This window comes from Squalius cephalus (assembly GCF_949319135.1).
Source record: "Squalius cephalus genome assembly, chromosome: 4".
Taxonomy (NCBI): Eukaryota; Metazoa; Chordata; class Actinopteri; order Cypriniformes; family Leuciscidae; genus Squalius; species Squalius cephalus.
In genome coordinates this window covers 44,806,972-44,828,276 of record NC_137125.1, presented here as the reverse complement: position 1 = coordinate 44,828,276, position 21,305 = coordinate 44,806,972, and the positions used below count along the sequence as shown (strand labels likewise).

The following is a 21,305-nucleotide window of genomic DNA, read 5'->3' as shown; positions in this document are numbered from 1 at the left end:
CTAAATTGTAAAACAAATGTGGTTTAACTACAAAAATTATTGCTCAAAAAAGTACCCTTAAAAATTTAAACTCATATCTTTTTTGCTTCAAAAATATATTCATCAATAGACGGTTTTTCAAACGTCACACTGATTATTTTCAACCACCAGATGGTAGTAAACGGTGTGGAAAAGCATCCAGGAATACATATAGGCTAATTTCTCTTTCACTACTAAGTTACTCAAATGTACTTAAACCTGGTGGTAACGTTAACCCAACCATTCAAGATCGAGGCCGATACTACTTTAATCGTTTTTACACATATCTCCCACCATTTTTGTTTGGTTTGTGTATATTTACAGGATGACAGCACCTTTCCGCGAGGATTTGCGGGTCTCTCTCAAATTTGGGGACGTGGCAAGACGTACCCAATAAGACAATTCACTAGGTGAACAACGGCCTTGAGCGACGCATCAACCGATTTTGTAGTATCTTGTGCTGATTGGTTTCCCGTTTGACTGTAGCCAATTAAAAGAGAGTGCGCGGAGTCAGCGCATTATTAATCAACGGTTTCCTTTACATCCGGGGTTTGTAGTGCTGAAGTGGCCCAATGGCAGTGGACGGACTTCACTACTCGCGCTGTGATTGGATTGCATCGTTGCTCTCGTCCGAAAAACGGTGTGGCAGCACAGGGGTTTGCAGATTGAACTAAAGACCCCCTAGTATTGTGTCTGAGTTTTTCGGCCTCGTACTAAATCTAGGTAAGTTTGTATTTTTATACGTGTTTGTTTGTACTATATAGAAATATGTTTGACCGTTGCATTGCCTGACCGTGTACGTTGTAATGACGACTCACTTAAAGGGACAGTTAGTATTGATAATTAAAGGGATAACGTTAGTTTACCTCCAAATTAAAATTCTGTTATCAGTGACTTTATAATGTTGTTATAAATGTCTTACTTTCATCTGTGAAAACAAAACTAGAATGGTAGAGGACAGACGGCCTCAGTCACCATTTGCGTTCATTGCATTTTTTTCCATACAATAAAAGTGAATGGTGACCGAGACTGCCATTACATCTTATGTGCCGAAAGGTAACTTGTTGGCCTCTATTTGTGCTTTTTGATCATATATGTCTTAGTTTTTGTTTACGTATATATTAACCAGTAGTAAAAGCTTTTGTGTTATTTTTGTGTGAGACCAAAACATAATTGTTTCTCATATTACTGTGCCTAGTGCCTACCAAAGTCCCAATGAAACTGCTAATGCAGTCAACATGTGATTTATTTCTGGTGTGACTAATCTCTGATTGAGACTGAAAGTATTTAAAGGCATGCACGTCACTGTGATAACCTTATTATTGCATTTTTATTATGTAGTATTGCATTATAACTTTCATTTAGCAATGTGTTTCTAAAATGTCCCATCAGAATTTGCGCCATGCCCACCAGTTTAGACCAGTTTTGTGCTAATTTTACTTGATGTGTCTTGGACGCTTGTCTTGGCTGTGCTACTTCTCGGTTTCATCATTTTTATTACACCTTTTTTTTTTTTTTTTCTCTGGAAACATCTTTTTGTCTATGTTGACAGTTTGGTTTTGTCTGATAATTTGCCAGTCATGATGTTTCTCTTTCCCCTGCTACACACATTTACACTACCGGTCAAAGGTTCAGGGTCAGTATTTTTTTATTTTTGAAAGAATGTAACACTTTCATTCAACAGGGACAAACTAAATTGTCCAAAAGTAACAGAAATCCTTTGTAGCATTATAAATGTCTTTAATTTTTCAGATCAGTTCTGTTCTGTTGAACTTTCTATTCATAATATTTCTGAATGATCACGTGACACTGAAGACTGAAGTAATGATGCTGAAAATTCAGCTCTGCCATCACATAAATAAAATATATTAAGAAAAAAGTAGATTTAAATTGTAATAATATTCAGCAATATTACTGTTTTACTGTATTTTTGACCCTATAAATGCAGCCACGTATTTCACACTTCTTACTCAAACACACACAGTGTTTACATACACTGATTCAAACAGACCTTGTTAACTCATACAGTTATGTTTGCACGGTGGTTATTTAAACATAGCCACACTAGAAATTCTTGTGGTCAGTATTGTTTTAGTTTAAAAGGGATTTGGGACATATGTATGTTAATATTTGCTCTCTCTTTCCTCAGAGCTTACATGATGAAGATGGAGATTAGGCCTCTGTTGATGTGCTTTGCTCTGTGTGTGGTTTATGCCACCAGCAAACCCACAGAGAAGAAAGACCGTGTCCACCATGATGCACAGCTCAGCAGCAAAGAGCACGACGATGGCGCAAACTTTGACTATGACCACGATGCATTCCTTGGGGAGGAGGAAGCCAAGTCTTTTGATGACCTGACCCCAGAGGAAAGCAAGAATAGGCTTGGGTAAGGATTGTGCTGAGTGTTAACGGGTGTTTGCTGGAACAAAAATGAGCGGAAGTCATTATTTTCTTTGAGAGTTTCCTGCAACATATGTGACTGCACAAAAAATAATTAAGAGAGGACATTCTTATAGTGAATTTTCTTTTTGTTCTTCTTATTTTGCCTTTCAGTAAAATTGTGGATAAGATTGATGCAGACGAGGATGGTTTTGTCACAGAGGCTGAGCTGAAAGCATGGATCAAAAAGGCTCAAAAGAAGTACATCTATGACAATGTGGATAGGCAATGGAAGGATTTTGACATGAATAATGATGGCATGATCTCTTGGGATGAATACAAGAATATCACATACGGCACCTACCTTGGTAAAAATGCAGTCTCTTTTTATAAACAACCTTAAAGGATTGGTTGCACAAAACTTATAATTCTGTCATCATTTACTCAGCCGCGTGTAATTCCAAACTTGAATTTCTTTCACAAAAGATGTTTTTAAAAATGTTCTTAGTGGGTTTTTTTTTTAATCATATAATGAAAGTCAGTGGCATCCAATGTCGTTTTAGATCCCTCTGACTTTCATTTTATGAACAAAAACAGTTCTTCAAAATATCATATTTTGTGTTCCAGAGAAGAAAGTCTGTCATACAGATTTAGAACAACATGAGTGAGTAAATGATGACAGAACTGTCAAGCAGAATTGCAAAAATGTGTATTTTAATAATAATTAGTGCCGTCTGTGTTTTTCTAGATGATCCTGAACCTGATGACGGCTACAACTACAAGCAGATGATGGCCAGAGATGAACGGCGCTTTAAAATGGCTGATGGAAATGGAGACCACATCGCTAACAAAGAGGAGTTCACTGCCTTCCTACATCCTGAGGAGTATGAACATATGAAGGACATTGTTGTGTTGGTGGGTCTGTTTCTATTATGTCAGTTCTATCCCAGGCTAAAATTATTGTGAAACCTGTTCGCATCCCATTTTACTTTTGTAATTTGACGTACACCAACGTTCAAAAGTTTGGAGTTTACGCCACTTGCGGACAAAATTAAATATACTATATATTATAGCCACGAATTAACAATTCATTTCATTCACAATTCATTCTCGTTTTAGTAAATCATAGCCACATAATTCCTTCCTTCTTTAACTAAAACAAGGGAACAAATTACTACAACATTCCCACGATTTAGTAAAACGAGTGAACGTTTATATTGTGCGCAAGATTTAGTAAAATGAGGGAACGGATTATTATATCGTGCTTATGATTTAGTAAAACAAGGGAACAATTATTATATTGTGCACATGGTTTAGTAAAATGAGGGAACAAATTATTATATCGTGCACACAATTTACTTAAAACGAGGGAACAAATTAGTTTGAATGTGCTGACTTATTAGTAAGTCATGGGAACGAATTGTTAATTTTCTCTCATGTGCTGGGAATCCGTACAAAAGAACAGCTTTCATTTAAAATCTTTGGTGACATTTTAAATGTCTTCACTGCCACTTTTGATAAATTTTAAGCACCACTGCTGAATAAAAGTATAATTTTTTTTTTAAAAAGTAAAAAAAAAAAAATCCAACCCCAAACCTTTGAATGGTAGTGTATTTCTGTGAAAATGTGTAATTCATTGAGGAAATAGACTGTGGTATAATTTTATCCATTGGGAATTGATTGGATCATAGAAAGTGGGTGCTTCATTCCAGAATGAATCTTGGTATTTTTGTATGGGTTTAAAAATAAAAATACTGGTGACGTTGATTAGAAAGTAAAACAACAAACTTTTTTTTCTTCTTAATTATGTGCACTGACGAATTTTGTATGTATGAAGGAAGTTCATAGAATCTGCTTAGGATGTTTCCTGTTTTAAATGTAATTTTCTCTTGCCTATTTCACTGATCTTCCTCCTTCAATTTTATCATCAGGAAACTATGGAGGATATTGATAAGAATGGTGATGGTTTTATCGACCTAGAGGAGTATATTGGTGAGTGAAATACAGTATTAGGTATGATATTTAAAATCTGAAAGTGTTTTTTAAAAGTTTTCCTATGTTTTTATACATTGCATAAAGAAGTAAATGTGTAGTTATAGCTTAAAATTGGTTAAATTTGTTTGAATATCAGGCGACATGTACAACCATGAGGATGAAATGGACGAGCCAGAATGGGTGGCGACAGAGCGAGAGCAGTTTTCAGAGTTTAGAGACAAGAACAAGGATGGAAAGATGGACAAAGAGGAAACCATGGACTGGATCCTGCCGGCCGACTATGACCACGCAGAAGCCGAAGCAAAGCATCTGGTGTACGAGTCTGACACAGACAAGGTAAGCCCACCATAACTTATTTTGTCAGCTTTTGTAAAGTTATCATTGAAATCATTAAAACTGAGTCTGTCTCACTGTTTTTCAGGATGGCAAACTCACCAAAGAGGAAATACTCAACAAGTATGATTTGTTTGTGGGAAGTCAAGCGACTGACTTTGGGGAGGCGTTAGTTCGACATGATGAGTTTTAATTCTTTTTTTTCTAGTATAATAGAAAATTAATTTTGAACTTGTTTTGGTAAAAGAATATAATTTATTTTATATTGCTTCATCATAATACAACACTAAATCCTCAGATTTAGTTCACTTGATAGATTGTTTTCTCTTTTTGCACATGGAAATGCATTCCGACATGCATTCTTATTTAGTTTTTTGTTTTTACTGTAAAGAGTGTTATCAGTGTTTGTTTGATCCGTCTTTGGAATCGTGGTCCATGTACATCATTTTTATCATTTCAATTACTGTTTATATTTGATAATGCGAAGCTGTTTATTCAGAGCTAAATTCAAGACAGTTTTATACATGTTACTGATCTACGATCAGCTCCCCTTGCTGTTCACAGTCCTGTTCATTAGGATACTGAACTGAAAGCTCTCAGATTGGTTTCTTTCGAGGGTTTATACAAATAGGTATAAAATATATGTATATATTTACACGTTTATGTGAATATGTTTATAGCTTTATACATGTAATCTCACATTTCTCTCCTGTGTGTACTTGTCCTGGCACAGACATTGATTATAAGATGATGTGGACCCTCTCCGTTTCTCTCTAAAGGCAATATACTGTTTTCTCTCTATATTTATTTAGGAAAAAATCATTCACGCATCCCATGAATGAGACTCCTAGATTCTCAGCACTCATCTCTCATTGTGCCTTTCACTAATTTGAGTTGGATCTTCAGTTTGAGCTATATGTCTAAAACTTCAAATAATTTTGGTTCATAGGGTCCAATCGAACACATTGCTTAATAGTTTGTTGCTTTCAATTTCATTATTTGAAATGCACTATCAATTATATGATGTTTGTAACAAATTTGCCATGTGACGAGCATAGCAGCGTCCTTTGTGGTCCATTAATGCATTTTTTTCCTATATAAAATGTTTTAGCACCTATGGTTTTCAGGTGACTTCCTTCAAATGGTGCTGTTTTAGCTCAATAGACTGTATCTTGAAAAGAACAAATTGTCAATAAAGAATTATAACTGATTATCTTTTTTCAGTAATTACTTTCTGTCTGTCTTTTTGTTCGAGATTCCATATAACAGAAGAAATATAAAATCTTAAAATAGAAGAAAATTAAAATAATACTTTTAATGACACTTCCGATTCTATTAAACAATCAAAATATGAGGAGTATGTTATATTGGGAAGAAGACCTTATGGGTTTTATTGTATTATGCAGACATAGCATAGAAAAACAAAAAGCATAATCGAAACGAAACATACTTTATCTACAATGTAATCAGTAAATATTTTGTGGGTTCTCCTTTGTTTTTGATTACAGCAGCCATTCTGCAGGGCATTTACTCACTAAACTTTGTGCATGTCATGCTTAATTTTCCAATCCTCCTTAAGTTCTACCCAAAGTTTAGCTTCATTGGAAGACCTGCATGACTTCTCGCAATTCAGCTTTATAATTTCCCAAAAGTTTTCAATGGCATGAAGGTCAGAGGACTGAGTAGCCCACTTGAAGACTTCAAAATGCTGAGCATGATATTGCGTGATCATATATCATGGATCGATATCATGTTGGAAAATACAGATTTGCTCTCCAAACAGATCCTCCATATTAGGCTACATTGTGTTGGTCCATTTTCAAAGTGCCAGAAATTTTGTATATTCTCCCAACACCTGCTGCAGACATGCTGCATCAATACCATTATGTTCCCCCTGCCATGCTTGGTGCCACGCATGCATTTGGTATTAAAACATACATACTTGACACCATCCAATGCTAGGTTGTTAAATTTTGGCTTGTTGGACTGCAGAACACTGCTCCAATCTTCCACAGACCACAAAATAACATCTAATAATATAGCTTGGTATGAGCACTTGGTCAAAAATGATGTCCTCACAATTCGGTATGTTTCATTGCGTCATGACAAATGATACAATTGAAACAGAACACGCACATTAGTTTTACCAGGCACAATGTTTGAATAAAGTGCAAAGAAGCCCATTTCCCTAGGTCGGATATCACTTTTTGCCACTATACTGTGTATATATATTCTAATGCAAAATGGATTTTGCTCATGCATTTATCTTTTTAAAAGTAATATGTTAAATATATATATATATATATATATATATATATAGAAATGGAATATAAAAGTAATATGTTAAATATATATATATATATATATATATATATATATATATATATATATATATATATATATATATATATATATATATATATATATATTAACATATATATATATATATATATATATATATATATATATTAACATATATATGTTTGAATATATCACCCTCGATTGATTAGTTGATTTTAGTCTTTCAGGCAATGGGATAAAGGCCATTTCAGTTGATTAATAGAAACCAACAGGTAGAGAGAAAAAAATGCATCAAACAATATAAATCTTTATTAATTCTAAAAAACTGTGAACATGTACAAATGCATGCACACTGCATGTCTAATTACAACAGAACATGTACAGAGGTAATATAGATACAGATATTAGAGATCCGACGTCATGAAGCCAGTGATTGGACAAGAGCTGTCGCTCATTATTTGTTACCAGCAAACTTCCAATGAAAGGTTCCTCAGCTGCAAACAAGCGGATGGACTTGGATAATTCCTTTTGATCTTATTTATCTTGGCTAAGCCAGCCAGAAAGCTGGGCCTGAGTATGTTCTTTAGAGGAGAGGAGAGTAAACCGCTTAGTTACATTGTGCTCTTTTGTCGAAACAAGCACTTTTGATTGGTATGGGGTGTTCGAATATTCTCAATGCTTAGTTTCCTTCGGCATTATAATGCATCGTGCCTAATGGGTCAGTCAAAGACCACAATCAGGAATTTCCATTTTCAGTTTGCCTGAGTCCATTCACACAAAAGGATTTCTCAATAGTTATCTTTTTTTTTTTTTGGATTTTCTTTTGCAAGTTGATAAATGAAATATTCTACTTCATCATCAATGCATAATGCATTGTTTTAACATGAAATAGCAGTGTTTTTCATTACAAAAAAATAAAGAAAAGAGGTATTTAAAGATGTACCAGTTCTGCATAGAAAGGATAGTAGGATATCGCCCCCGGTTTGGCCATCCAGTGGGCTGTGTCTTCGGGACAAAGGGGCTCCCTTGGCCCTTAACAATGTGTAAAGGTACGGGATTTGAACAATCAGGGGGAGTATAACAGGAAAACAGGTCCTGAGAAATTTTAAATGTGGTATGGAATAATTTATGCAGCCACAGAAGAGGTTTCGGTCTTGCTGGAAACCTCTGACGCCTCATCAATCTTCTTGCCAAATACCGTCTCCATGATGCAGGCATTGAACTGGAATACAAAATGGAAGATTAGTGTTTGTCTGCGTGTGCACAGTTATTATTCAACACACGTGTGGTGTCCATCTCACCTGTTTGTTCATGAAGGCGTAAATAAGAGGATTGTATACGCAGGAGCTCTTTGAGAAGAAAGCTGGGATGGCTACCATACGGTAATCTTTGTTTGATTCTTCAGCATTGGCAAACCACATAGCAGTTGCGGCATAGGGGGCATAGCAAAGCACAAAAGAGCCAACCATTACAATAACCATCCTGGACACTTCCTTCTCGGCCTTCTGGGTAGAGGCTGACTCAGCTTGCTGGGCTGCAACCTGTGGATAAATATTGAAACATTTCCAGCATTTCATTTTGTAGCTTTTGAAATATCCATATTTATTTTGATGAAGTACACACACACACATATTTATATATATATATATATTAAATAATTAAAAAAATAATATCCTTATATTTAATCCATATCCGATTGGAAAAGTCAATGTTATTAATAAATGCCTAATAGCTCATGGGAAGGTCATTGTAATTTATAATGCTTTGAAGAAATTAAATGAAATGAAATTTCCATGAAGAAAAATCTGACAGTTTGTAAAAATTACATTTATTTTGTTCTGCATTGCTTTCATGCAAGAACATAACTGAGCCTGATTTAAGCATGGCCAGAAGTTGAAATTAAATAATTATTAGATGCTTATTAATATATTAATCATACATAAACCACAAATATTGCCTGAATATATGCAATAAAATAAAATCATAAAAATCGACACATTTTTATCTATTTCTGTCTACTAAAAAGCAATGAGTTGGAACACTCACAGCACGCAGGGCTCCCAGGAGCTGTGAGTAAGAGAAGACGATGATGGTCATTGGCATGATGAAGCAGGTGACGATGAGGAAGTAAGTGTAGCTCTCTGAATTGTACACCTCGCTTTTTGTGTACCAGTCAGGTCCGCAGGCTGTGCCGAGACCCTCAGGAATGTATCTGTACATTCAAATGTAAATTAAAATCAATCCTTAAAATTATGAGTGTGTGTTTCCAAATATTTCACCAAGCAAATTTCCTTCACCTGCTCCATCCAAAGAATGGAGGAGTGGCACAGCCGGTACCCATGACCCAGGTGAACACCACGGCACCGATGGCCTGGCTTTGTCCGAACTTGAATCCTCCGAAGGGTTTGCAGATGACCACGTATCTCTCAAAAGCCAGAACAGCAAGGGACCATCCCGTCACAAGACCTGCGAGAACAAGACAAGCATCAGCACACCAATCTGAACGTAATGTCTATGCTGTTCAAACTCATACTCTGCCTCTTACCCGCAATAGCTCCCATTGCTGCTTCCATCGCGCATAACGTAGGACCGAGGAAGTAATAACCTCTTACAGCGCTGACGAATACTTGGCTTACAGAGAATGTGTCGAAAATGAAGCCTGCTAGGGAGATGTTCACCAGGATGTAGTTGAGAGGCTGTCGAAGCTTCTTGTACTTCATTGTAACGAAGAGGATGATGGCATTCAGAGGGGTGCCCACGAAAAATACGAAGCCCATGAAAGCTGCCTGCAAGTAGAAAGCCCACTTGGGGGCCAGGTGGTACTGTGGGCCCTCGAAGGGGCTGATTTTGGAAAGGTTCCCGAACTGAACGGCCCACGCGTCCATGGTTGAGCCGTTAGAGGCCTTGTTCTAGCACGGTGTCCTAGTGAAATCAGTGAGCAGCCTGACTGAACGAATGCAGACGGGATAGCCTTTTATAAAATCCTCAAAGTCTTGCCTAGTGTGAAAAGTTGGGGATGAAAAGGAAGATTATCCTCCGGGTGATCTTCCGGACATTTTGCCGGGATAATCCGCCCTGTCCATGCGAATTACACTCAACACTCCCCTGGAATCTCTAAGAACATGATTAGGCAACACGTGTTGTTCTATATATGTTTTAGGTTGAATTACAGCATAAACAACAGTAGTACCGTGTTTTCAACATCTAGAAAGACAATTCTTAAAGAAAATAAATATTCAGTAATATTATCTTGAGCTTTTAATAAACTTGGACTGAACTGAGTTGGATAATGACAGTATTGTCTTCAGTAGAGCTGCTTTAGCCTAAGAATAATTGAATTTGCTTCATAAATGATGAACTTTGCAACGTCCATACTGTTATTGAACTGAACTGAATCAACATTGAACTTGCTTGAGCTGAATAATGACACTAATGCCTTCTGTAGAGCTGCTTTATAGCTGAATTAAACTTGTTAAACTTAACTGAATCAGCAGTGAACTGACTTGAACTGAACATTATTGTCTTCTGTAGAGCTGCTTTATAGTTGATTTGAGTTTGTTTCATAATTGATTAATTTTGCTAAATTGACACTGTTATTTCCCTGTTTATTATACTTTTAAGCTGCTGTGAAACAATCTGAATTGTATAACGCACTATATAACTAAATGCCCTCATCAGCCCAATGAAACCACATATTGGTCCATATTTGACCTGCATTTTGCTTTCCAATAACTTTAGATCAGGGTTTCAGGTTTGTAATGAATCAATGGAATCATTTGTTAACAACATGTGTCCATTACATCATTTCCGCCTTAAGTTAATACATTGTTAGCTAACATGTCTGATTTGTATATGTACATTTCTGAAATGCATAACTTGCACCCAGTCGCCTCTGATAACAGATCACTCTAAATTGTAATGTAGACACATGCATTTTCTGTAAAACTGCTTTAAACTGATATGTATTGTGAAAAGCACTATACAAATAAATGTGAATTGAATTAAATTGAATTGAAATTCTCTTGGTACAGTATAAAATACTGCACTATATTCCTCAGCTGACGTCAAGGTTGCTCTATGTTTGTGGTCTGTTGAGAAATGTGAAGATTATACGCATTGTATATATTTCCTGACTGGTCCATAATTTTAAGACACTTTACTTAAATGGTTTGGAAGCTTTTGAAGCATTTTCTCCATACTAAAAACACTGTCCTAAATCACTGGATCCTGATAGATTGGTTCAGATGCGCTAAATCACATTGAAGGTAATATAACAGGTAACTTAAAGTATTTGACCTAGTTTTTTTTTTTAGGCCAAACAAGCTTATTAGCTTGGCTTCTATTGCATGAGCAGCAGTATAAGCAGGCGAAAGGCAAACCAAACTCTTAAGGTCCCCAAGCACAAGGATGAGCCATAATCTGGAAACCAGATTTACCTAAACCAATCTCTAAAAATCCCCATAACGCACTGATGGCACAGAGGGATTACATCCAAACTGGCAGTTTATCTTGTTAGCTGAGACTTAGATTGTGGGTAAATTTTGATAATCTGGGGAGAGATAAAGAGTGTTAAACTGTAAATCTGGCCTCTTTTTATACACCTCACTTCAGTTCCTTCATTTCTCCTTGGAGACTCTTCTCAGCCCCTCTCTCTCTTTGCCATTTCTTTTCTCTGGTTTTGGCAGGTAAGTATTGTCTTATAGGTTGGGAGCATTTTACAATGTGAATTTTGTTTATTATTCATTATAATTAATGAAATGTAGCATCATAACCTGAGAATTTATTCATCTGAAGTATGCATATTTTAGTTTTGTTAGTTTAATTTGAGTTCTTTATTTGCACAGAAGTAATCAAAATCAAAATTTTGCAGTTACTTTTTTAATGTTAATTGATTATTTACAGGTCTTTCATTTGAACACTGTAAAAAATTTCTAACCTCTCCAAGTCAAAATTTTCTAGTGACTGGTCACATCTAAATTTTTAAATTGACCCAAGTGCAATTCTTGTTGCAATAGTCTGTTAACATTGGCTCAATGAGAAATAATACGTCAGACTAATTGAAAAATTTAGATGTGATCAGTCACTAGACATTTTTGACTTGGGGATGTAATTTTTTTTTACAGTGAACTGTCTGGAAGAAATATGTTTTCTGTTTATATATGAAGATGTACAATCTTAATATTTATATATTCCGTTCATACAAACGTAACAGTATCAATAACCTGCATGTTTGACGATTATATTCAGTTTATAATGTATTGTGCTACTTTTTATATCCTCTAAAATTCAAAATAAGACTGCATGTAGTAGATTTGTATTAGATATTTTGTATTTTATGTTGATTTTGTAGTCTCTTAAATATGAAATGATCCAATTCACGAAAGTCAGATGCCATCCAGTGACCCGGGGTTGTATTGTAACCAAGCTATGCATCTGAGTTGCATGGGTATGATACGACCTGGGTTACAGGAAGGTGATGGACATCATTACAGAGATGAACTATGTAATGCACCTTTATCAATAGCATATCAATAAATGATAACGGAATCTGATGCATTTGTTTACATTTATTGGATGTGTGTGAATAAAGTGGACGATTTATTTGTTAAAAACTGAAATCATTAATATGTATTTGAAGTCATCTATATGGAATTGTGCTGTTTGGAAGATCTTTTCATTTTAGTCTGTTTTGCCAATGTGTGAGAGATATATGTGCATGAGAGAAAAAGAGAAATAGAGAAGAAAGAGACAGGAAAAGACTGAAAGTTGAAACTTGTCTGGAAAGCAAAGATGGATTATTCTTTTTTTCAAATTACGCATGTATGATGTCAGAAATTTAAATGTTAAATGATACATAGGCCTACTTGTGATAAATTTAATACAAGTTAATTATGTAATAACGTAAATGCAAAACTTTTCCATTATCTTATAGAGAGAAAAGCTTTAAAGAACAGAATAAAATAAAAATCGATTACTCCTCGCACAGTAAAAAAAAAAAAAAATATATATATATATTATTAATTATATATTATATTATTTAAGTAAAGGGTCATTCTCCCAAAACAGTGTCATTTGTGCCTGATTTTTTTAATAAACTTTTTATTCAATATTTTCATTAATTTAACTTACCATTCAGAGATTGCTCAACTTTGAAGAGATCAGGTTCAAAGTCCCAGCCAGGGCTGTTGAGGTCCACCATAATGGGATGTGCCCCTCTTCTCCCCAATATTCAGATTATTGTTCAGCAAATATACATTTTACAAGGACTGATTCTTAAACTTTGTGCAAAAACTTGTACAGAACAAAAGTAGCCTAACGGTTAGGTAAATAAAGGTCTTAATAATGTACAAAAATATCAAACTGTTTAACAAATAACAAATTTAATTAATAAAGGTGTAAATTATACATAATATAGATAATTACAACAGTGAAACACACGAATGAGTGACTTTTATGAGCCGTTTCTTTTTGGTGAATCAGCATCGTGTGTGAACAGTGTCAACTCAACTACTGAACTGAAAGTAATTTAGTCATCATGTCTGACTTGAAATGAACCAAGAGCTGCAAAGGTGTTATGCAACAGCGGATGGACAATGAAACTGACACACCTGATTTTAGACCACAGTAATTAATTTGGGCCTCCTTTTGCAGCCAACCAGCAATACATCTTGGGAATGAATGATACAAGTCCTTCACAGTGGGCAGAGGGATTTTGAGCCATTCTTCACATGTAATGCTGCTGGAGGAAAAAAATGCTCCTCTAAAATACTCCAAAGTGGCTCAAAAATGTTTAGATCTGGCAAAGGCCATGGGAGATGTTCAACCTCGCTTTCATATTCATCTAACCATTCTTTCACAAGTCTTGCTGTGTGTATTGGTGCATAATCATGCTGATACACGGCCCCTCCTTCAGGGTACAATGTTTGAGAATGGTTCAGTATACTTAGTAGTGATGTGATATCAAGCAAGGTAGGGAATGTTATGATGCTGGCCAAACCATCAATGATCCACCCTGTACTTCACTCTGGGCAGCAACAGTCCGGGTGTTAAAGAGGTGGTTGAATATGATTTCACTTTTCTAACTTTGCTGTTTGAGCATAAACAACATCTGTAAAGTTACAACGCTCAAAGTTCAAAGCAAAGGGAGATATTTTCTTTTAAAGAAATTGCTTTTTAACAAATGGCTGGTAAGGACTACACGACATTCCTCCCGGGTTAGTGACATCACCAACCCTAGAATTTACATAAACCCACCGCCGGGAATGCGATTTATAGATTATCAAGACAGAATATGCTATTCAATGACTAGAAGATAACTACACATATAAGCTACATAAATTCATCAACTAACCATTCAGAAATGTTGTCTACATGTTGTTACTTCTTCTTGAGTCTCTCCATCTTTCTGACTTCGGTTTGAACATAAAAGGCTAAAGGTTTTTGAAATTTTCCAGTGCATGTCTGTGTGAGGTAAAGGGACACAAACTGTTGAAGCTCCGCCCCCAGTGCAGGGAGCAGCAGCTCATTTGCATTTAAAGGGACAGACACAAAAAAGGTGCGTTTTTGCTCACCCTCAAAAAGTGACAACTTTAACATGCCATATAAAAATATCTGTGGGGTATTTTGAGCTACAACTTCACACACACACTCTGGGGACATCAAAGACTTATTTTACATCTTGTGAAAAGGGCATTATACCACCCCTTTAAGCCTCTTTGGGGCTTCTCCACACCGTAACTCCCATGGTGGACTCATCAGAGAACAATTATGTTTCACATTGTGGGTTAGGGTTAGATTTGCCCGACCATGATTTGCCCGACCATGAATATTGACTGTGGAGCTCCCGACGAACAGTATTGGTGGAAACAGGAGAGCGCATTTAATTCTGCAGTGAGTTGGGCAGCAGTTGGTTTTATGTTTTTTTGGATGCAATCCAGGTTAGGCCACCTGGACATCACTTTCAGGCAGCTTCCTCTTGCTTCGACAGTACTTCTGTTGGATGTGGTTCTTCCTACATGGTGGTATGTCAACATTACCCTGGATACCATAGCCCTTGATACACCACAAAGACTTGCTGTCCTAGTCACAGATGAGCAAGCAAGACGTGCACTAACAATTTGCCCACTTTTGAACTCTTATATGTCTCCCATATACGTTGTGTGATTGCAGTAGCCTTTACGTACAGCTGTGCTATTGCTCTGCTAATTCACTCTGCTCTTATTGGAATGTAAAATCAGTGAAGACCACGTATGCAGGCCACGTATAAATTGGCGTGCAAACTTCAACATTATATTATTATATTGGCCAGAGTTTCAGTTTCATTGTCCAACCCTGTCTTAAGACTTATTAGACTTAATTCAGAGAAATAACTGACTGCTTTTCATAAAAAGTGCCGTAAAGGTTTTGTTGCAATCATTGGTATTTTAGCCTACTGAATAAATAAAAATATAAACCTTACCTTTCTATATTTAATGCAATATACTAATTAAACATATGTAAAGAAATAATTTTGTAAAATTAATTTCTGGTTTGTTGGTTCTGCTCTTTTGGAATCAAAAACGATCCCACAATAATCCCACAATTTAACCATAATCGATTCCTGACGACTCCCATTTGGAACATTTATTGCTCCGTCACTGTTTCATGAGAATGAATGTCACACTCACAGTGGGTGTGTCTACAGTGAAATTATCGCCGTAGTAAGAATACCTCGTAATATGCTAAATTCACAAACATTAAAACACATTTAAACCTGTAGTATTCTTTGTCATAAGTGGATATATTTCTAAAAAACTGTCCGAGGAGCGCGTTGTTATTATAAAATCGCTCTCGTCTGGACTAATTAATAGTTCCTGTGCCTCGGTTTCCACACGGACTTGTTTGACAGGAGCGCCCTGTGTCTGCTTGAGATGGCGGCCAGATCGGAGAACGCGAGGGCCGAATAAACAGTCAACCTGCGCGTCTACAACCTTCCGAGAAGCGCAAGCCGTTTCATTTATCCCATATCTACATCCTCTAGAAACAGAAGAGCGCCATGGAAGGCGGGAAACCCACCCTGCCGCTGGTTTACCAGGCCGTGCAGGCGCTGTATCACGACCCGGACCCTGCCGGCAAGGAGCGCGCCTCGGTCTGGCTGGGAGAGCTGCAGAGATCGGTGCGTTCATTAGCGGGCCTACTGCGCCACAGCACCCTCACTCACTAATTAACATTTACAATATGCTATCCATTATAAACAATGTCCATTTAGACCGTAATGAAGCTTTTTAAAACATCAACATTTGCTGTGTTGGGAAGTGGAGGTGGTCACATGTGTTTGGGCTCTTGTGGGGGTTTATTTGTATCCATTGCTAAATCCATCTAGCTTGTCTGTGGTTGGATGGTCGAGTTATGGGTGGATTTAAGCAGCAAGTTTTGCGGAAATAGTTATATTAAACATAATAACTTGCGGAAATCGAGTTTATCACCTAGACTTCCCTGTTAGAAAGCTGGTAGTTGTGTTTTGAAACATGGTAGCGAGTTTGTAGCTGTGCATTAGCTGGTTGACCATGTTCTAGAAACCAGCTTGATCACCTCATTAACAGGAATGACCAACAAGTAATTTCCTTTTCTTTCTTTTTTTTGCTTGTACAAGATGCTTTAACATCTTGTGCCAGCTAAATACCAGCTACCATGTTCTAAAACACGGTTTACTGGCATGGTAGGTTGAATTCAAACTAGGCTGAATTAAATCTGAATTGGCTATCTATTCTAGAGCATTTATGTGTATCATAAGACATAGGCTGGTTTAAATATTTATGTTATAACATCAATACTGGGATTGTAATTCCGGTACATATGCATTTATGCCACCTCTATGCATCATTAAACACCTTAGTTTGCCGTTTCACCCTTTCTGCTTTGGGTTACCGGTTTTTAACTTAGTTCCGCCTCAGCAAACTGTGATATCGATGATATGGAAGGTGTTAAAATTACAAACCACAAACCAGTGGGTGAGATTTTGCAAGACATATGTTGCTTTTTTGCAGAAGAAAGTGGCATAACACTAAATTACCTAACAATTCTGTAAGAATCAGCTTCTCCTGCAACATGTGGCACAATATTATGGTATCAATAGTATGAATTGCATGGCTTCACCTTGACACGTAGAGGAATCGTTCACCCCAAAAAAAGTATGTCATTGTTACTCACCCTCATGTCATTCCAAACCCATTAGACTTTATCTTCTGAACACAAATGAAGATCTTATTGATGAAATGTGAGTGATTTCTGTCCCTCCATTGACAGCTACAGTTCATAAAGAGATTGTAAAAGTAATTCATATGAATTGAGCGGTTTAGTCAATTTTATTTCAAGAGACTTGATCGTCTTATATGATAAACAGATTTAATTCACATATAAACATTGATAAGCGAACAACCAGAAGCTCAACCGAACCTGCTTGATGCACAAGAACAAACCTCATTGATTCTCGCACGTCAAGCGAACATGCCTGAGCTTCCGATCACCACAAGTTGATGAATGTTTATACGTGAATAAAAGCTTAAATTCAATCTGTTCATCATATAAAGCGATCATTCTCTTCAGAAAATTTTGACTAAACCGATCAATTCATATAGATTAGTTTTAAGTTCTCTTTATGAACTTTTTGAAGCGTCAAAGTGGTAGTTGAGTAGCTGTCAATGGAGGGACAAAGCTCTCAGATTTGATCAAAAAGATCAGCTGTGTTCCGAAGATGAACGAAAGTCTTACGGGTTTGTAATGACATGAGGGTGAGTAATTAATGACAGAATTTAAATTTTTGGGTAAACTATCACTAAGTTGATTGTCCTGCTCCTCACACATGCTTATCTACCAAGACAGCCTGTCTCTTCAGGTTTTATATTATGTGGTTACACATAATGAGTTCCTGGTTCCTGATGTTTCGATTTATTTGCATTAGTATTGTGTATCTTGTTGTGACGCATCTGATGTTCAAGTTTTGCTTTTACTTGTTTATGCAAAATACTACTGGTCTGACTTGATACTCAGTGGTCATAGTACTAACAAGAGAGTGGGGTGGCTGATATAATGCTGATTATATATGTAAAATGAGTTAATACAGGTTATTCAAGGCTATTGATGTAAAGTAATAATTTCTATCACTATTTAGTCATTAAAAATCCTAAAACAGAAATTATGCATTGATGAGGGTGGCGATCGTCTCATAACGGACAAATCATCAGATGTTACTGGCACCTCCTCATTGAAGTTGTTTTTCTGTGCTGAACCTTTCAGATGTACGCGTGGGAGATCTCGGATCAGCTCCTGCAGCTGAAGCAGGACGTGGAATCGTGTTACTTCGCAGCCCAGACGATGAAGATGAAGATCCAGACGGCGTTCTACGAGCTTCCCCCAGAGACCCACACCGCACTGAGAGATTCACTCCTGTCTCACATCCAGAACCTCAAAGACCTGTCTCCCATCATCGTCACACAGGTAACGTCCCAGCGTCTGTCGGTCCAGGGGTCGTGTCTGCTAAATATACACGATTTGTGTCCTGTGATTGCTGAATCAAAATACAAGTCAGATGACCTTAAACATCTGCTGTTAATGTTTGTATATTGAACATGGAGTGTGAGGTGTTGATGGGGACTGTCGATCGCGACCACACTGTAGTGTTACATATTGAGAGCTGTTAAGAAAGTGACGCTGGTGCTCTAATGTCATTCTCTCTCCCAGCTCGCATTGGCAATCGCAGATCTGGCTCTTCAGATGGCCTCGTGGAAAGGCTGTGTTCACACCCTCATAGAAAAGTAAGAATCTTCTACAGAGCCAGAATTAGGTTTGCTTGGCTGTAAAAATGAACTTAATAGCACTGATTTTAATCACCTGAAGCACAAATAATCCAAATGGTCTCTCAGTTAATATGAGCTCAATAAACGTGTAATAAGAATTGTTTGAAATAGTTGTTCATTGTCACACCTTGAAATTTTATCATCTACCCAATGCTTGATTTGACTCCTTCCAGGTACAGTAATGATGTGTCCTCTATGCCTTTCCTGATTGAGATACTCACGGTTCTGCCGGAGGAGGTGCATAGCCGCTCTCTGAGGATCGGAGCTAATCGACGGACAGAGATCATTGAAGATCTGGCGTACTACTCTACCACAGTGGTCACTCTTCTGGTGCAGACATTATTCTATCTACAAAGCAGTTTCTATAATTTATTGTCCACTTCCCAACCTAAACAAGATGCCTTACCTGTCTGTTCATAGCCAAATGGTAATGGTGCTGATGCAAGAGACGTGAATCACCATCATATTATGCCATCATCCCTCCAGTTTAGCTGTTAGCAAAATGCAGGGCTCAACTATTTATTTTATTTTATTTTTTAATTTGCAGTAATAAAATTGCAGGGAATACAAACATTTCTTCTATAGGCCCTTCATATGTCGCTTTTACTTTATTATCCTTTAATAATGCTCAACCATTGTTCTGTGCTATCATTCCTTCCATGCAAATGATTTTAACGATTTAGATGTTGCATAAGCATTTAAATCAGGGGTGTCCAAACTCTGTCCTTGATGGCCACTGTCCTGCAGAGTTTAGATATAACTTGCCTCAACACACCTGCCTGGAAGTCTCCAATATGCCTAGTAAGACCTTGATTTTCTAGTTCAGGTGTGTTAAATTAGGGTTGGAGCTAAACTCTGCCGGACAGTGGCCCTCCAGGAGCAGGATTGGACACCTCTAATTTAAATGCATGGTTTTTGATTCTAAACTAAGCTTGGCTAATATTGTTGCATTTCCATGATCAGGTATCATGTGCGGAGAAGTCCGGACATAATGAGAAGATGCTTATCAAGATATTCCGATGTTTGGGGAGCTGGTTTAATTTAGGAGTGCTGGACAACAACTTTATGGCCAACAATCAACTGCTGATGATTCTCTTCCAAGTGCTGGTGAGTTCAGCAAATGGAATCTGAAATTCAGTTCCTTTCTCCCTTTCTCTTATATTTAAAAATATTTTTTCCCCCCTCTTTATTGCAGCAGAGGGATGAGACGTCTACAAACCTGCACGAGGCAGCGTCAGACTGCGTGTGTTCAGCGCTGTACGCGATTGAGAACGTGGCCATAAACATGCCCCTGGCCATGCAGCTCTTCCAGGGAGTCCTCACCCTAGAAACGGCCTACCACATGGCCGTAGCCCGAGAGGACCTCGACAAGTACGTATGGCATTGTTTATGATCCATGTATGCAGTTCATGCAGACCTCAAATACAATGGCTCTGTTCCCATACCCAGTGAGCTGCAGGCTGTCTACATAGATGTCTTATGAGGCAGCATTTTGAGTCACATGGTATCACAAGTGATAATTTGAAGGGTGTAAATGAATAGCTAAAACAAATGGTGCTTTTCACGCAAAGCCTACTGGAGACTCAACTCACAATTGATTTCAATAGTTGATGTTAGCATGTTACTAAATGGAGGACTCTACTTAATTAATTTGAATATAGTTTGACATTAACATGCTGCTATGCTAAATATTCAAATTAGCTAAATACTTAGAAATAAACTGGAGATTTGACTCACAATAGAGTTTGATGTTAGCATGTTAAGCTTAAAAGCTCCAGTAGTGCAATACTTACGATGCAAGCGTCGAATCAGTTGATTCCAATAGATTTTGCTAGTTGCTATTAAACTAAATTAAACTGAAAACCCGACTGTTCATTTCAGTAGAGCTTGGTTTTTGCATGCCTTTAAGCTAAAAGCTAAATTGTGCACTAAATGCAGAGGACTCTGCTCAATTGATTTGAATATAGATGTTGCTATGCTAAAAGTTCAGATTTGCACAATACTTCACAACTGGAGAGTTGACTCACAATTGACTTTTTATACGTTAGGTTGATATGCTAAAATCACAAATTGCTAAATTCATTAAATGGGAGACTCAACTCAGATGATTTGAAATTTTTATGTTAGCATGTTGCTATGCTAAAAGCTCAAACTACGCAATACTCTAAACATGAAAATACATAGCACACAAATATTGTGTGAATTAGTATGAAAAAGTAAAAAAAAAAAAATATATATATTATTTGGTATTAAGGGAATATATTAATAAAAACTTTTCTCTCTCTGCTTCCTCCATGATGGATTTTTTTCATTTAAACAATGCATTAGCTTTCCTTCTCATTGAAAGAAACCTCACTAAGCCTAATATTAAAAGCAGTGTATTCATGCTCCTGAAGTAGGAAGCTCACTAGGTTTTGGATCTTGCTTGCATTTTTCCACCACAGG

At 36.9% G+C, this 21,305-nt stretch overlaps 3 protein-coding genes across 4 annotated transcripts in view; 2 read left to right on the top strand and 1 right to left on the bottom strand.

The window, feature by feature from the left end:
• Window positions 1-165: 165 nt before the first annotated feature.
• calua (calumenin a) lies at window positions 166-5,952 on the top strand. Its single transcript, XM_079869852.1, has 7 exons — window positions 166-741; window positions 2,168-2,404; window positions 2,572-2,765; window positions 3,146-3,312; window positions 4,329-4,389; window positions 4,529-4,728; window positions 4,814-5,952. Exons 2-7 carry the CDS (start codon window positions 2,175-2,177, stop codon window positions 4,916-4,918), a joined length of 957 nt encoding a protein of 318 aa, XP_079725978.1. The 5' UTR covers window positions 166-741; window positions 2,168-2,174; the 3' UTR covers window positions 4,919-5,952.
• A 1,349-nt stretch (window positions 5,953-7,301) lies between these two features.
• On the bottom strand, window positions 7,302-9,976 carry opn1sw1 (opsin 1 (cone pigments), short-wave-sensitive 1). The gene is made up of 5 exons (XM_079869050.1): window positions 9,572-9,976; window positions 9,324-9,492; window positions 9,073-9,238; window positions 8,328-8,567; window positions 7,302-8,248 (listed from the first exon to the last, which is right to left on the bottom strand). Exons 1-5 carry the CDS (start codon window positions 9,909-9,911, stop codon window positions 8,153-8,155), a joined length of 1,011 nt encoding a protein of 336 aa, XP_079725176.1. The 5' UTR covers window positions 9,912-9,976; the 3' UTR covers window positions 7,302-8,152.
• A 5,708-nt stretch (window positions 9,977-15,684) lies between these two features.
• tnpo3 (transportin 3) overlaps window positions 15,685-21,305 on the top strand; it is a 15,392-nt gene continuing 9,771 nt past the window's right edge. The window contains exons 1-7 of one of the 2 annotated variants that reach the window (XM_079868999.1): window positions 15,685-16,180; window positions 18,301-18,501; window positions 18,745-18,818; window positions 19,034-19,190; window positions 19,824-19,967; window positions 20,056-20,231; window position 21,305. The exon at window position 21,305 is cut by the window's right edge and continues 138 nt beyond it. In XM_079868999.1, the coding sequence (XP_079725125.1) occupies window positions 16,061-16,180; window positions 18,301-18,501; window positions 18,745-18,818; window positions 19,034-19,190; window positions 19,824-19,967; window positions 20,056-20,231; window position 21,305 (873 nt within the window). In that variant the 5' untranslated portion in view covers window positions 15,685-16,060. The remainder of the gene's footprint in view (window positions 16,181-18,300; window positions 18,502-18,744; window positions 18,819-19,033; window positions 19,191-19,823; window positions 19,968-20,055; window positions 20,232-21,304) is intronic. The other variant, XM_079868998.1, reaches the window with a different exon arrangement.